The sequence below is a fragment of the Bos grunniens genome, chromosome 9 (assembly GCF_055505025.1).
Source record: "Bos grunniens cultivar Pamir isolate PY7600 chromosome 9, Bosgru_T2T1.0, whole genome shotgun sequence".
NCBI classification, from domain to species: Eukaryota; Metazoa; Chordata; class Mammalia; order Artiodactyla; family Bovidae; genus Bos; species Bos grunniens.
Window position 1 is genome coordinate 33,567,499 of NC_141173.1, and position 17,913 is coordinate 33,585,411.

A 17,913-nucleotide genomic window follows, 5' to 3' on the forward strand; every position below is an offset into this window, starting at 1 on the left:
CCACTCCAGTATTCTCACCTGGAGAATCCCATGGACAGAGGAGCCTGGTGGGTCCATGGGGTTGCAAAGAGTCGGACACAACTGAAGAGACTTAGCACAGCACATCAGGGTCTCCCACTGATCTCTGTATTATCAAATTGTACTTATCACGCTAAAACACAAACACCTTCCATAAGGAGACGACTTCTCCTCCCTTACACTCAGTTACCTCCTGCAGCTGGGATGGTGATTAGTATACAGTAGGGTCCCTTAAGTAGTTTGTTAATTCCTTCCAAAATACTTATGGAGCATCTTCCAGATGCCAGCTGCTATCCTGGGAAATAAAAAATCTAGGTAATAAAGAACCCCCCCCGCCATGGGGGTTTGTAATCTTGGGAAGAAGAGACAAACAAGGAATATACATTGTAAGTCGATAATAAGAATTACGGAGAAAAATAAAACAGGGGAGGGAATGTTGAATGGGGCAGGATATTGCAATTTTTAACCAGTGGTCAGGGAAGAACTCACTGACCCCTAAGCAAAGTCCAGAGGTGCTTATTCCATTTGCAGATAGTAAATGTTGAACGAATGAATAAATTGTGAGTGAATAATTTTGATTTATCTGAGCCACTTAGGGGAGATTTGTTGCCGCTGAGGTAAAGGGTACTGTCTAAAGCTGCGATTTGACCTGATTTCAGTCAAGAGGAGCTGCAGCTGAGCGTCCTGCGCAGTTGCTAGTTGCCTCATCATTCTCTGTCCCAGATGGTGTCTCAACTCCTAATCTGGTCATGGAGCCCCCTAACTTGATGGCCCCAGAAAATGCACAGGCACACTCTGTCTTCTGGTTCAAGGGCTCTTGAATTGGAAATGGCCCCAGCCTCGAAGATGGAAACAAGAGGGAAGACTAGGGACAAAAATAAATCCTGCTATTTTCTCATATGTTGGTGTTTTTATGAATTCTCATTGTCTGAGTCTTAAAAAGTCTGACAGCTTTAAGACTGCACCCTTCAGTCTGAAAGTGGCTCACAGGATTTTACTGACTCGTGATTTACGAACAAACACATCCCTCCAAATGCACTGCCGAAGGAAGCAGACTGTGCATGCTTTTCCTTTAAGGGCAAGGCCATGCTCTCACTTTAACCATTATTACAGGTAAATTGTGTACAGTGATTGAGTCATAATGAGAAGTTCTCTAAAAGCAAGCAGGGGAGTATGCTCAGATGCATTTACTTGTGGCAGACAGCACCGAAGTGCTCCTCTAAGGAGCCCATCCAGGTGGCATTGGAAGTCCTCTTTTCTCAAAGGATGAAAACACCAACACAGATGGGCAAGAGAAGCCTGCTTCGGCTTCCATGCTCAGGTTCTTTTTGGAGAAAGCCCTGCAAAGTTCAACGCCTTCAAATATGCTTGGGAGTGGGGGTGGGGGAGGAATTACATACTATCTCCAACTGTATTTGTTTCTTATTGCTGCTGTAACAAATGACCATACATGTAGTGGCTTAAAACAATACAAATTCATTATCTTACAGTTCTGGTGATGATATCCCTCTAATGATAGAAAGTGTAAAGGAACTGAAGAGTCTCTTGAAGGTGAAGGAGGAAAAAGCTGGCCTGAAATTCAACATTCAAAAAACTAAGATTACGGCATCTGATCCCATCACTTCATTTCAAATAGAAGCAGAAAAAGTGGAAACAGTGACAGATTTTATTTTCTTGGGCTCCAAAATCACTGAGGACATTGACTGCAGCCATGAAATTAAAAGATGCTTGCTCCTTGGAAGGAAACCTATGACAAACCTAGACAGAATATTAAAAAGCAGAGATATCACTTTTCTGACAAAGGTCCATATAGTCAAAGCTACAGGACTACCGGTTTCTCTAGCAGTCATGTACGGATGTGAGAGTCGGACCATGAGGAAGGCTGAGCACCAAAGAATTGATGCCTTTGAACTGTGGTGCTGTGGTGAGTCCCTTGGACTGCCAGATCAAACTAGTCAATCCTCAAGGAAATTAACCCTGAATATTCACTGGAAGGACTAATGATGAAGCTAAAGCTCCAACCCTTGACCACCTGGTCAAAGAGCTGACTCACTGAAAAAGACCCTGATGTTGGGAAAGATTGAGGGCAGGGGAGGAAGGGGGGTGACAGAGAATGAGATGGTTGGACAGCATCACTAACTCAATGGCCATGAATTTGGGCAAACTTTGGAAGACAGTGGAGGACGGGGGAGCCTGGTGCGCTGCAGTCCATGGGGCCACAAAGAGTCGGACATGACTTGGAGACTGGACAACATAGTTCTGGAGATCAGAAATACTAAAACAAAGACAATGCCTGGCCAGTGTTCTCTCAGGAGACACTAGAGCAGAATCCCTTTCCCTGCCTTTTTTCCGGTCCTGGCTTCTGGTGGCCGCCTGCATTCCTCGGGTTTGCATCTCCTTCCTCCATCTTCAAAGCTAGGAATGTAGCATTTTCAAATCTCTCTCACTCTTTGACTTTTGATTCCATTGTCACAACTCCTGGCATCCCTGACCTCTGCTCCTTTCTTCAAAGAACTTCTGTGATTACAACGGGGCCACTCAGATAATTTGTAATAACCACATCATCGTAACTTCATTGATTTGATCACACCTGCAGAGTCCCCTTTGTGTTAAAACAGTGTAACATATTGTAAAGTAATGTGTTTATGTATTACAGGGATTAGAACGTCAATATCTTTGTGGGGCCTTTATTCTGCCACTATACCAGCTATGTTCATGCATAATGAAAAGTGTGTTTTGAAAATAATGAGGATTTTTTTTTAAGGAAAAGGAAATTGCTGCTTATTGAGCAGGGTGTGCAGTTGTTTACATACCTAATCTTTAACACACTGGAATTCATTCATCTGAACATGGTTGTCATTCAAGGTAGTCACTTTGAAGGTCATGGGTGTATTTTAATGAAGTTCTTGTTGCTCAAGAACTTGTTTGAACTCTTTGAAATTGCCTTCAGAACACTCACTGGCATATCCTTAATGGAAGCAACCGCTCATTCTTTGAGATCGAGATTTATTTTTTGGAAAGAAGCAAAATGCTAGATTAAGCTAGATAATACTTTCTAGACTCAAAAGGAGGATAAATTATAAAGAAACCTGCATAACTTAAGATTGGCTCTGAAGATTTTAAAAGAGAAATTATAACATATTTTGAACACTGACAGTCACATCAGAATAAGTATATAATAATAAAAGATAAGCACTTTGAATATTGATTTGAATGTATAAAGTTTTGCTATTTAATAGACTACTTTGTTTACATTGTATATAGTAAAATATCATTATATTGAGGACAGTTTTATTTGAAAAGTAAAGAGAATTTTTATATAAACAGATGTTTCTAATGAAACTATTTGGAGTTTGCTTACTCTTAACTCTCATGATATGTTGCCTAATTATGGAAGCTATTTGTTACAAACTAGCTCTTTTCAAGTCCATTATCTTTCATATTGTGTTCTCTAATTAAATCCTTTATAGGCTATAGTATCGTGCTTTAAAATGATCCAAAACTAGATCATTGGTTTAAAAAAAATCCTCAAGTCCTGTGCCCAACCCAGGAAATCACTGACTTTCTCTTTCATCTTACTAATGATCTTTAAAATTTCAGGATCCACGTATGAGAAAATTATCAGTGATGTTATTTATAGAATTTTGCTTCAAGGAAGTTGGGAAGGATGACTTAAAACCATGATTCTAAATTCTTATGAAAAAATTTCTTATCTATAAAAATCACTTAAAAGGCCAAATGAATACATTCAGCCAATGAACATACCCTAACTGGCAAGATCTTAAAGCATGACTAATTGGAACATTCTGACTTTAGAAAATTTAAAATTAGCTTGTATCAAGGCTTATAAGTCATAAATTTCTGAAGTAGGAAAAATTTGAGTTTTAAAATTTTATTTATTTTGCCATTAGAAAACTTGTGTACAATGCTAAACTTTCTCTCTCTCTCTATCTTGGTTTCCGTCCTTCTCTGTCTTTATACACACACACACACACACATAAATTCCTTACCATTGATTAAAACTGCCCATTCGTACAATCATTTGCCCACAGTTCTACCAGTTGTATTCTGTAGATGCCAGTCACGTTCAGAAGGTCTCAGGCCGTCAGTGGTTAACAGATGAACCACTGAGCATAAAACAGCTTTGAGGGCAGCCCAGGCTGGACCTCCTGTATCTTCTTACCGGCTGGACCTTCCGTATCTTCTCACCTGTCCTATTCATCCTCACCCACCAAATACACCAGGCTGGGCAATCTGGCCACTAGCTCTGAAAACTACGAATATTTGTGTGTGGTGTAATACTGGACTGTTGGGCTTCCCTGGTGGCTCAGTGGTAAAGGATTCTCTTGCCAATGCAGAAGACGTGGGTTCAGTTCCTGGATAGGGAAGATCTGGAGAAGGAAATGGCAACACACTCAAGTATTCTTGCCTTAGAAACCCCATGGACAGAAGAACCTGGTGGGCTATAGTCCATGGGGTCGCAAAGAGTCGGCACACAAGAATACCTAAGGAAACAAATATGAGTTATTATTCATAGCACAAAATGATTTTTTGATTTACAAGAAATACTCTGTACATTTCCAAGTATGTTAAAATATAAATTATTCATAGAAAGTTATTTGGAGGTTATTACTTCAGGAACATGTTCACTGCTGAAAAGGGGTACCATTGTACCATAGGAGAAGTTTTTCTTGATTTTACATGTCAAGCAACAGCATTCCAGGGCTTTAAGGTGTGTTTAGCCTCTGGTACCGTGAAAACATTCCAAATCGGATATTACCATATTTTCTTGTACGATTTCCCTTGATATTTTCACTCTCGAACAGAGGAGGTTAGGAGAATTTTGTGTGTACCTGGCAGCAATCTCATTAATCTTTATGAGATTTCACCTCTACTGACTGGCAAATGGTCCCATCTGAGGTAACATAGTCATCAGTCAGTGGCAAAGCTAATTGGAATGTGGATTTCCATAAACTTCTCCTTGTGTCTCAAGCAGGTTCTTTCCCCTAGATCGCTTTGCACGCAACTGTGAATTTTTTCATTGCTCTTCTTAAATTTGCTGTACAAGAGTGAGAGTGTAAGAGAGGATGGAGCGGTTTAGGCAACATGTCTCTTTTCACTTTTTTTCCCTTAAACTGGATCAATGGACAGAATATGTGAAGTGAAATTTATGGGAGTAAAAGGAGCTGGCATTTAATGAGCATCTACTACATTTTGGAGGCATTGCTAAAGCAGGTGCATCACTGATTGGCAGACTGGCTGTCACATGGATCTCAGACAAGTCTGAGAATGTCAGAAGAGCAGAGACAGGTCTCTTTGTAGGAAAGACAGAGGAAAGTTACTGAGAAAGTTGCTAGAGTCTGCTTAGGAGATGATGGCAGGATCAGACAACATCAGGTGTTATTATTTGTTGCATTATTTTTGCCTTAGAGCTGGTAGAGAAACATGGACTATAGGATGTTATATTTGCATACCCACAACTGCAGCAGGAGACTTTTTTAAATTTTTTAAAATTTATTTTTAATTGGAGGATAAATTGCTTTACAATGTTGTGTTGGTTTCCACCATACAACAGCATCAATAGTTGTAAGTACACATATATCCCCTCTCTCTGGAACCTCGATCCCCAAATAAGAGGGGAAACTCATGTTCAGAGAGAGAGAGAACAAACACATGAGGGCATTTCACTATTTTAGAATCCTCTACATAAGCCAGGGGAGCTGACAATCATCAGGGAGTCAAGTTGTCTAGTTTTACTGCTAGATTCATGTTGTCAGTAAAGCCCACTGAAATGTGTCCTCCAGAGTCTTTTCTGAAAACCAGTGGATTCAGTCATTCCACCTCTGTAATCCCACAGTATTTTCTGTATAGATCCATTTTGCTGCCTTTCCTGTAATTTGTTTACAGATCTTTCTTCCAGTAAATGCTTTTGAACTGTGGTGTTAGAGAAGACTTTTGAAAGTCCCTTGGACTGCAAGGAAATCCAACCAGTCCATCCTAAAGGAGATCAGTCCTGGGTGTTCATTGGAAGGACTGATGTTGAGGCTGAAACTCCAATGCTTTGGCCACCTGATGTGAAGAGCTGACTCACTGTAAAAGACCCTGATGCTGGGAAAGATTGAGGGCAGGAGGAGAAGGGGATGACAGAGGATGAGATGGTTGGATGGCATCACTGACTCAATGGAGATGGGTTTGGGTGGACTCTGGGAGTTGGTGATGGACAGGGAGGCCTGGCGTGCCACAGTTCATGGGTTCGCCAACAGTCAGACACCACTGAGCAACTGAACCGAACTGAACTTCCAGTAAAATAGGATAAAATTTTTTGGAAATTTACTTTTCCCTCTTAAATCATGCCCCATCCACCTTCTAACTATAAAACTGAGCCATGAGGAATTCAACAGCAGGTGACTATAGAACAGAGAGGTCACTGATGTAAATGGTGGCTCAGTGGTAAAGAACCCACCTGCCAGAGCAGGAGACGCAAGAGACGTGGGTTTGATCCCTGGGTTGGAAAGATCCCTTGGAGTAGGGAATGGCTACCCACTCTAGTATTCTTTTTTTTGTAAAATAGTTTATTTATTTTAATTGCCACTCCAGTATTCTTACCTGGAAAATCCCATGGACAGAGGAGGCTGGCAGGCTACAGAATATGGGGTTGCAAAGAGTCCGACATGACTGAGCACACAGCATGCAGGAGGTCACTGACGAACTTTTAAACACAAAACAAATTCTCCTGATGCCTTTAGCAAGGAAGGGTCTAGACAGTCAGGTGTGTAGAAGGAGAAGGGGTTCAAAATTCTATAATCTCCCTCCAACCTATTAAGAATCCATACTACCAACTCCACTAGAGTTTTCTCCAGAATGTGGAAGGTCGCTGTTCCTCCTGGGACACCAGGAGGGCAGGTTTCCCAAAAGAAGGGTGTGAGATGAAGAAGTCCATCCTAGAGTGAATGAGGGAGGGAGCACTTGCCCTTCCCACCTGTGGACATGGCCAGAGGAAAAGAAATTGACAGAGGAGAAATGGATACTGAATCATCCGTGCCCAGAGGGCCCCTCTCCAAACAGAAGGCCCAGCAGGGAGAAACAATGCTAGACATTTTGAAAGGAAACTGAAAGCAAAGCATCAGTTTCCTTTAGGGCAGCACCACACCAACTTGAAGAGGCCACATCGAGAATAAGCAGAGGTGGAATGTCATTGATGGAAAACCCTGGCTCCCCAGCACCCTTTTCAACCCCTGTTTTGCCAGAAGTCAGAGTGCTCTGCAAAGAGGTGCAGGCTGGCTGACCTGGGGTGGAACAGGGGGCTCTATGTGGCAGGAACCACCATGGCTGGAGACCAGACACATTCATAGCCAGACACCTGGAGGTGCACAGCATCAAAGAGAATCAGGGGAGGCTCAAGAATGGGGGAGAGAGCAACAGAGGCCAGCAGAATGCCAGGCACAGAACTAAGCCACAGATCCACATCCAACCCAGCAAGTGCACACTCAACAACCAGCAGCCGACTGCCCAAGGGTGAACCGCAGTCAAAGGACCAACGAGAGGCCAAAGGTCACCCTAGAGACCCACGTGTCTTCTCAGAAATGCATTAGGGAGAGAGGAATTCCAAAAGCCTCAGTGTTTGCCCAAAAGCAACTAAAATATCCAAACCAAGTTTTTAAACTGGAAGAAATTGGCAAGTTTTACATCTAACCAGAGTTTTCCCTCCATCCACTGCTATTTAGCTACCTCGAGAATACTTAGAGAAGGTTCACTATGAAGATTAGAGAACTCACCTGCCAATGCATGAGATATAAGAGACACAAATTTGTTCCCTGGGTAGGGAAGATCCCCTCGAGGAAAAACGCATGGCAACCCATTCTAATATTCTTACCTGGAGAATCCCATGGACAGAAGAGCCTAGCGGGCTAAAGCCCATAGGGTCACAAAGAGTCAGACATGACTGAAGCGAATAGCACACATGCACGCACAATTACTCTGAACATCTAAGCAGAGCATGAATGAATCTGCGCCCGCAACACTTGAACTTTTTGAGAGCTAGGACAGTTTCGTCATCATCTTTACATCCCCAGAGCATAGTAGAATACTTAAAAGGTGTTTTAGAGTTCCATACTTGGGTCTTATATGAATAAATGCACTTCCTGACAAACGTGACTTGTGCAGCCTGGCCCAAAAGTTGGTCTTTAGAAATTAATCCTTTCATTCTTTAACCTTTTTATTCAAATATTTCATGTATTTTTGACATATATATGTACATGATATTGTGACAAAGATGAAGATGAACTGTTTCCACATTTATTCAATACACCAGACATTTTTTTCCACACTTATTGTATATCAGGTACACAGGTCTCACCTCAAGGGCCCTACAGACTTAAAGGAGAAAGGAAATATAATATGTGAACAACTACCAAATAAAGTAGAAAGTGACAGTTACAATAAGGAAGATGAAGAAGTAGAGTCAAGAGAGGATCAAATGCATGTTTTACTGTGGGCCTGGCTGTTGCGGCATGAAGTGGGAGGAAGGGAGAGAGATGCTCTCCTTTCTTGCCGATGGAATTATCTGATGGCATCGGGGGACCAGCCCACTCGACCAGGGTCGGTGGAGGTAGAGTATGAAAGCTCTCTTCGTTAGAAGGTAGTCTGAAAGAACACATTTAAGGACAGGTTTAGGGATGGACATCATATGGAACTAAAGACTGAAGGTAGTTTTAGCATGTCCTTCAATAATGTACAGGGGCTCTCCCCGACATTAGGACAAAAGGCTGATCAAACACTGTGCCACAACCAATCAAATGTTTACATTTAGACTACTACATATTTAAGTTATTTTCACAATCATGAGAATAGGAAGTCCGGGTCTAAGAAATCTGAGAGTCAGAGTATCATGTTCCCTTTGGGGGTAAGAATGTTGCCTTTGAATGCTTTGCCTTTAAATGCACTTAAAAATAGCTCTTGTATAGTCATTAAACTGCCATTCTCCTGCATCGGAGACAGGTAGAAACGGTGAGGATAAAGGAGGAAATACAGTCTTAAAAGCTGAGCTCATAATTGTAAGTTCAAGCCCACGGGATATGTTTCTAATATGCACAGGCGTGCTTTCTCTCTGCTCATCCACGGAGGTGGAAATTCAGGTTGGCTACAAATAAAAAGTCTACTTAGTGACTTTCTCTCCTGTGTCACAACTTCTTGACTATAGGACCACCGTTATATAAATCTCAGGGGTGACAAGTACCTCTCTCCTGTGTCTGCACTGAGCTGAAGGCATATTTTTCCTACCATACTGCCACACTGCATTCTAACTGTTAACATGGTTGTCCATCATCCCACGCTACGGCTCAGGTCTGATCAGTGTCTGCGTCCCCAGCATCTAGCTACAGTGTTGGGGTTTTTTTTAATCAATAAAGGAATCTGTTGCCAAGTCTATTCATTTGGCTTAAACTTTAGACTCCAGAGAGACATAAGAAGGTACAAACTACCCAGCCTCTCTATCATATACAACTAAATTCTTAGCCTACTGAAGATTCACAAAGAGTGGACATAGAAAGAACTGAGAGGTACAAAAAGCCACTGCTTCGGTAAAAATCTGTTGCATGAGTATAGTGTAGTATGCTGTGTATGCAACACTTGTAAGTTGCATGTATATGCCTTGCACAATGAGTCCCAAGGTCAGTGCACACTGACCAGTGTATCACTGTACCAGTGCAGAAGCTGGCTTTCATTCTGTATTAACCCCTGGTAGGCTGCCGTCCATGGGGTCGCTAAGAATCGGATATGACTGAGCGACTTCCCTTTCACTTTTCACTTTCATGCATTGGAGAAGGAAATGGCAACCCACTCCAGTGTTCTTGCCTGGAGAATCCCAGGGATGGGGGAGCATGGTGGGCTGCCGTCTATGGGGTCGCACAGAGTCGGACACGACTGAAGTGACTTAGCAGCAGCAACATACCCAAGGAGAGGATTGGGGCAGGAGGAAAATAATCAGGACTAGAAGGATTTCTTTCTTGTTCTTTGCTCTTGGAAAACTGCTTAAAAACGGGAAGAGCTTGGACACATGCACTGCGTGAAGGAAAGGCTGTGTTGGAGATGCAGCCTTCTCAGCACGGTTAGCGAGAGAAATGGAGGTTGTTTCCCAGGGGAGTTAATTTTAATTACCAAACTATCATGTTTGAAGAGATCCTTCTTTTTTCACAGATATACTAGTTTCATCTGTTTGCATTTTAGTACTACACGGCTGAAGAAAGATGAATCATCTTTGGGTGAGAAGTTGTAAAGCTGGTATTTCTACTGAAATGGTTCATATAGCACAGTTATAAAAATAGCACAGCTTTTAGAATGTATCCAAATGTCATTGCTAATCTGTCTCAAAGTCACAGACACAATCTATTCCTTCTCTACAAGTCAAGAGATACAAATCCACAAATGTGTCTTTAGACTAAAACCCTTATAAATCCAATATGATGGTGTTACCATTTCTCATTTGACTTTCTAATAAAGAAAACAGCTCGATTTCTTCACTTCACTGTCCATCTCTCATCATCTTTTTTCCTGAATAAATGTTATCTCTTGCCATTGCTAGCTTTCTTTATCTTCTTACTATAAAGGCAAAGTTAAAATTTTTTTTCCCAAAAGATGTTTGACATTATTAGCCATTAGGGAACTGCAAATTAAAAGCACAGTGAAGTATCACTGCATATCTCTTAGAATGACTAAAATAAAAAACAATGATAATATTAAATGCTAGTGAGGGCAGGGAGAATTGGACCTCTGATACACTGCTGGTGTAAGTGTGAAAGGGTGCAGCCACTCTGGACAGTTGTTAAACTGTTTCTAAAACCAAATAGTCATTTCCCACATGATCCAGAAATTGCACTTGAGCATTTATCCCAGAGAAATGAGACCTTATATTAATATAACACCTGCATATGAATGTCTTACTAGCTTTAAATGTAAAATCCCAAAGTTGGAAACAACTTGTAAGTCCTTCAACAGGTGATGGTTAAACAAACTCTGGTGTATTTATACCATGGAATACTACTCAAACTATGGATATATGCAATAATTCTGATGGACTTAAGGGCATTATAGGTTGTTGGACCATAAAGAAGGCAGACTGCCAAAGAATTGATGCTTTCAAACTGTGGTGCTGGAGAAGACTCTTGAGAGTCCCTCAGACAGCAAGGAGACCAAACCAGTCAATCCTAAAGGAAATCAACCCTGATACTCACTGGAAGGACTGATGCTAAAGCTGAAGCTTCTATACTTTGACCACCTGATGCAAAAAACTGGCTCACTGGAAAAACAAACAAACAAACAAATCCTGATGCTGGGAAAGACTGAAGGCAGAAGGAGAGTGAGACAGAAGATGAGATGGTTGGATGGCATCATTGATTCAGTGGACACTAACTTGGGCAAACTCTGGGAGATGGTGAGGGTCAGGAAGGCCTGGCGAGCTGCAGTCCATGGGGTCACAAAGAGTCAGACATGATGTAGTGACTGAACAACAACAGGGCATTATGCTTAGTGAAAAATGCCAATCTCTAAAGGTTAGGAAACTAGAATCATGGCATCCAGTTCCATCACTTCATGGCAAATAAAGGAGAAAAAGTGGAAGCAGCGATAGATTTTACTTTACTGGGCTCCAAAACCATTGCAGATGGTAACTGCAGCCATGAATTAAAAGATCTTGCTCCTTGGAAGGAAAGTTATGACAAACCTAGACAGTATACTAAAAAGTAAAGAGATCACTTTGCTGACAAAGGTCTGTATAGTCAAAACTATGGTTTTTCCAGTAGTCATGTAGGGATGTGAGAGTTGGATCATAAAGAAGGGTGAGCGCTGAAGAACTGGTGCTTTCTAATTGTGGTGCTGGAGAAAACTCTTAAGAGTCCCTCAGACTGCAAGGAGAACAAACCAGTCAATTCTAAAGGAAATCAACCCTGAACATTCACTGGAAAGCAAAGACAGATGCGGAAGCTGAAGCTCCAATACTTTGACCACCTGATACAAAGAGCTGACTCACTGAAAAAGACTCTGATGCTGAAAAAGATTGAGGGCAGGAGAAGGGGGTAATAGAGGATGAGGTTGTTAGATAGCATCACTGACTTATTGGACATGAATCTGAGCAAACTCCGGGAGATAGTACAGGACAGGGGAGCCTGGTGTGCTACAGTCCATTAGGGTCACAAAGAGTTGGGCATGACTTAGCAATTCAACAACAACAACAAACAGGTTAACTACCATATAATTTCATTCTATGCATATTCTCCAGTTCACAAAATCATATAGGTGCAGAATAGAGTAGTGGTCGCTAGGGATAGGAATGAGGCTGGTGGAATGGGTGTCACTTCACAGGGGTTGCGTGAGGGATTTCCTTTGTGGTAATGGAACAGTTCTGAATCCTGACTGTGACAGTGGTTACATAAACCTACACGTGGATCAGACTGGGTACAGCTACAGAGGAGCCTGGTGGGCGGCAGTCCATGGAGTCACAAAGAGTTGGACACTCCTGAGTAACTAACACACACACACACACACGCACACACACGAGTGAAGGAAAAGAGATGAAAACTGAATCAGGTCTGTAGTCTAGTTAACAGTATTGTACCAATGTCAATATCCTGGTTGTGACATTATATGAAAGTCATACAAAATGTCACCATTGAGGAAAAGCTGTGTGAACAAACAGTTCAAAGAATCCTATGCAGTTTTGCAGTTCCCTGTGAGTTTATAATCATTTCAGAAATATGTATTTTCCTCTCATGTTTCATGTATCAATTGCTTGTGACATTTAATCCTCAATTTGGTGGATGAACTGAAAGGGCAGGGGGATAAAACATGGAGAGGCTCTTCATCACTGTTTCTAAGAGAGTCAGAAAACAAAAGTACCTGGTGTTCTGCCAGCTAGTAATGAGGACTGTCTTGTAGAAGCAGAAGTGCCTATAAAAATGGCGGTGGGGTCACATTCTATTATCTCTTTCCTCAGAAAATTTCATGGCTCTCTTACAAAATTAAGCCAGACTCTTCATCCTGGCATTAAAGACCTCCTCTTGTATGACCCCAACTTAACTTTCTAGCTCTGTCTTCCTTTATTCCCTTGTGAGCACCCATTGCTTCAATCTGTTCTCTGCACCACAGCCTGACTGCCTTTAAAACTCAAATGTGGCTTCCCACGGCACTTAGCTGAAAGACTCAAACCTTTGTGCTGGCTGTCAGGACTTGTGGAAGCTGGCCCCCGCCTCCCTCCCCAGCCCGTTTTGTTTACCACTCTTTCCTTCACTCTCTTTGCTGAGTCACAAGCCCTTGCTCACCACCTCATCATCCTCACCATGGTCCTTCCCACCACAGAGCCTTGCGCATGCTGTCTTCTTTGCTTGAATCTCTTTCTTTCCCAACTAATCCTCCACCACTCTCACAAATCTCACTCCATCAGCATTCCCTTAGGAAAAAACCTCCCCAACTTTCCAGTTTAGGTCAGGTCATTCTGACAAATGTCCCTGTAGAACTGAGTTGTTTTCTTTTTTAAAAGCTTTAGCCCTGACTATAATGATTTTGTTGCTGTTTAGTCGCTAAGGTGTCAAACTCTTTTGTGACCCTATGGACTGTAGCCCGCCAGGCTTCTCTGTCCATGGGATTTTCCAGGCAAGAATACTGGAGTGGGTTGCCATTTCCTTTTCCAGGGGATCTTCCTAACCCAGGGATTGAACCCATGTCTCCTGCTTGGCAGATGGATTCTTAACTGCTGAGATGATACATCCATTCACTTGGTTATTTAACCAAAAGCTGCCTTTCCCATTTCCTGGAAGCTCCATGAGAATACAGAAAGTATCTATTTTGTTCTTTTGTTCACAAGTGTTCCCTCCCTAATACACTGACTTGAACACAGAAGTATTCAGTACTTATTTTTGAAGTGACCGAATGAATCAAACTGGAATAATTATTCTCCAATCATATTCCTCAGGTTTCCTGCCCCTAAGCTTTTGAAATACAAAACAACAGTACCAACATGGTTCCAAGAGCAAACACCTTTTCTTTTGACCATTTATTATTATTTAATAGTTTTTTTTTGTAGGAAGCAAAATGGTTCTAAAATGGTTAGATTCAACTTGCTTTTTCTCTTTCGCCATCCCTTGCTCAGTAAGTTATAATGAAGAAAAATGTATATCGGTAGCATTATTATTTTTCTGCCTTTCTGCAGAGTTAAACTTTTTATAGAATGCAGCATTACACAGGGTGTGAGACAGTTAATTTGAGAGAGGTGTTGGATGGATCAATGGTTGTGCATAGCATGGGTTGAACAAAACACTTGAGGACAAGGGGAACATTGTTAAAAACCTTGTCACTGTTGACGAAAGGAAACTGCAAAAAACGTTTGTATAAATCCCCACAGAACTTAAGCAGCCAGTAATTGGTTGTGAATTTTCAATGCTTAACAAAAGAAAACAAAGGTCAACTGGATTTCCAAAGGGAGACGTTTCCTTTTCATGCTCCCCAAGCCAATTTGTAAGTTTCCATTCTGCACTAATGCGCCCAGTTCCACCATGAAGCCAGTGTCCCTCTTTCTTCTCCCACTATATACACTAGTATAGACATTCCAGGACCCTCCACATATGGGTAGAGAATGGCTGGGAATTTCTGTGTCCCAAAACACTGGAAATCAATGCAATTTAATTAAGTTCTTTAAATATTTTTGAGTGTTTATTATGTGCTGGGTTTAGTATGAGGTACTAGAGATTCAAAGGTGAAGAAGATATCCTTCTTGCTGTGAAAGAGCTCGCAGCTTGGTGGAATAGGTGGAAATAGTCAAACAGCATTCTTAGGTAAGTCAGACTATGAAGACAGAGCTTTAAAATGAAGTGTTGGGAGCATACGAGAGAGAGACGGAGGCGTGTGTTGTCATTGTGGGGCTTCTGGGGGTGAGTGGGACCTAGGCTGCGTTTGAAGCACTGTGGCTGTTTTCCCAGTACCCATCTACCTCACTGCTCCCTTAATGAGTGACAATGGTTTTTGTGGTATACTAAAATCAAAGAAGAAAGAGATGTCCAATTACATGTGAGTTAAGAAAAATTAAAAGAACACCAATATAAAATTTAAGTTAATTTTTAAACATTTGATTTCCTTCTCATTGCAAAATCTACAGACTAGTATTCAGATTCCCAAGTGACTAAACTGAAAGCAAACTACATCTATGAGATGATATGGAAGATAAGAACAAAAAGAGCCGTGTACCTGGATACTGGTCAGAGTCGTGTACTGGTAAGCCTTGACCACCAGATAGTTTGCTTCCAAGTCTATCAATCCCAGGATCATGTATTTCCACCATCTTCGTCGTAAAATTGCCAGGAGGTTTTCTTCTCCTGCATTACAAAGTTAAAAAGAAATGGATTACTTTCTGAACACACTAAGAAACTATATTTAGAGGATGGTTGGATGGCATCACTGACTCAATGGACGTGAGTTTGAGCAAACTCTGGGAGATGGTGAAGGACAGGGAAGCCTGGCATACTGCAGTCCATGGGGTCGCAAAGAGTTAGACATGACTTAGCGACTGAGCAACAAAAAAGCATTATGCTGCTGCTACTGCTAAGTCGCCTCAGTCGTGTCCGACTCTGTGCGACCCCAGAGAGGGCAGCCCACCAGGCTCCTCTGTCCCTGGGATTCTCCAGGCAAGAACACTGGAGTGGGTTGCCATTTCCTTCTCCAATGCATGAAAGTGAAAAGTGAAAGTGAAGTCGCTCAGTCGAGCCAGACTCATAGCAACCCCATGGACTGGAGTCTACCAGGCACCTCCATCCATGGGATTTTCTAGGCAAGAGTACTGGAGTGGGGTGCCATTGCTATAAAAAGCATTATAGTAGTATATATATATATTTTACCATACCATATCAAACTTTTAAGTAAACAAATACATGAGCATGTCAAAGAATGATGTTTTTACTTAGTTTACTAGACTTTATGGTAGATTTCAGCCCTTCAAATTAGTGCCTATCCTAGAGCAAGACAGGTTTTTAGTTCATGATGTGAACTAATTTTCTCATGAACATTTGAAAAAAAATTTTCTCATGAACATTTGAAAAAAAAATTAGGTGAAGTAAAATGAAAAGGAAAAGTGTTCAGAAAGGCTGCATAAACACATGAAATCCAAATCATCCTAAATGTCTGGATTATGGTGAACTAGACAAAAACACAAAGAGGTGGTCAAGTGGAGAAAAGCTTGTGCTCTGCTGCAGATCTATAGTCAGGCTCCAGGATGCTATGAGGAGGGCTTGCTCAGCTCTGAATCTTACATTCAGGCGGTGTGTGGGGGATGGGGAGACAGAGGAAGCTGGGGGTCACTCATGGACGACAAGAGTGCCATGGGCCTTGGCTTCAATACTGCCGGCAACTGCAATCTTCACATCTTGCTTAAGCTGGTGGCATCAAAACAGACTTTGAGCTGCTTAGTTCATCATCCTTATTCTTGTATATTGCAAGCCCGAAACATAACTTTTCTTAAAGTAGGGCAACATGTTATTAATAATTATAGCTTTCTGGGGCCAACTTGTGAAGTATTCTTAGAAGATGTGGAACACGCAAAAACCCTGAGTGAATGGTGATTCTTGATACCAAAGAAACAATCTGAATATCTGGCCCACAATATGCTTTCTCTTTGACTTCTTTGGTGGCTTAGTGGTAAAAAATCCACCTGGCAATGCAAGAGATGCGGGTTCAATCCCTGGATTGGGAATATGCCCTGCAGAAGGAAATGGCAACCTGCTCCTGTATTCTTACGTGGGACAGAGGAGCCTGGCAGGCTACAGTCCATAAGGTAGCAAAAGAGTTGGAGATGACTTAGCTACTCAACAACAGCAACATGCTTTCTCTTGCTTTTCCATGTGTGAACTCCGCTACATGGACTATTCTTATGCCAGCCTTCAAATGAAGAAGCAGCCTAGACTCTACTACCAGGAAGCCTTCCTAGATCTCTCACTTTGATCTTCCAAGACTCAGCTGGGTTTCCTTGCTATGGGTTCCTTTAACAGTCTTTATGCCACTGATACAGTATTATCTCCCTGTATTATAAAAGTCTGTTTTCTTGACTCTGTTACTCATTAGATTATTAATAATTTGAAGACAGTGGCAGTGTCTCAGTCACCACTCTAAGACCCAACCATGCATGGACTTGTGAGTAGTCAATAAATAATACAGTATCTATGAACACATTTCACGTTCAATAATCTCAGCAACGTTAAATAACATTGAAATTGAAATTTTTAATTTTTAAAATATGTATACTATAAACATTCATGCTCCAGACAATGAAAATTGTTTTCTAGTTAGAATGTAGACAACAGCTGACATAAATTAATTTGGTGACCATTTTGCACAATTAATACTCCATAGATAGGACATAAAAAGGTCAATGGCATATTGAACCACAAAGCTGCAATTTTAAGGTCACAAGTCATTGTCTCAGTTAATTTATACGATGAACAGAGAATTGCTAAACTCAGAGCACACCAGCCACATTTCAATATGTGACATTGAAAATCTAGGTCACGGTGCTGTTTGTTTCACCAATCAATACATATTCAAAGTGATAAAGATTCAAAGGGATGATTTGTTTCTTGCTGTTCTGTTGAAGAAGTTGGCAAGCAAAACACTAAACAAATGCTCCCAATTGTTTCATTTGAGCACCTGAAAATGTACAACACGCTTGCTTAGCAAAATTATCCAGAAAGTCAAGAAAGCACTTTTTATTTTGGCTGAGCAAAAAATGCAACCCTTAAAAGGACTGCTTAGGGATTTATCTACATGACTGTCATTAACACTGATGAATGATAGGTCATTAAAATTCTTTCTAGAATAATGAAGATATATTCTTAAGAGCCTTTGTGCCAAAGTGCTTTCTAAACC

General features: G+C 41.4%; 1 protein-coding gene across 2 annotated transcripts in view; it reads right to left on the reverse strand.

Moving 5' to 3' along the window:
* SLC35F1 (solute carrier family 35 member F1) overlaps positions 1–17,913 on the reverse strand; it is a 425,332-nt gene that overhangs the window by 70,502 nt on the left and 336,917 nt on the right. For both annotated transcript variants that reach the window (XM_086317142.1, XM_086317143.1), the window contains exon 3: positions 15,247–15,374. In XM_086317142.1, the coding sequence (XP_086173268.1) occupies positions 15,247–15,374 (128 nt within the window). The remainder of the gene's footprint in view (positions 1–15,246; positions 15,375–17,913) is intronic.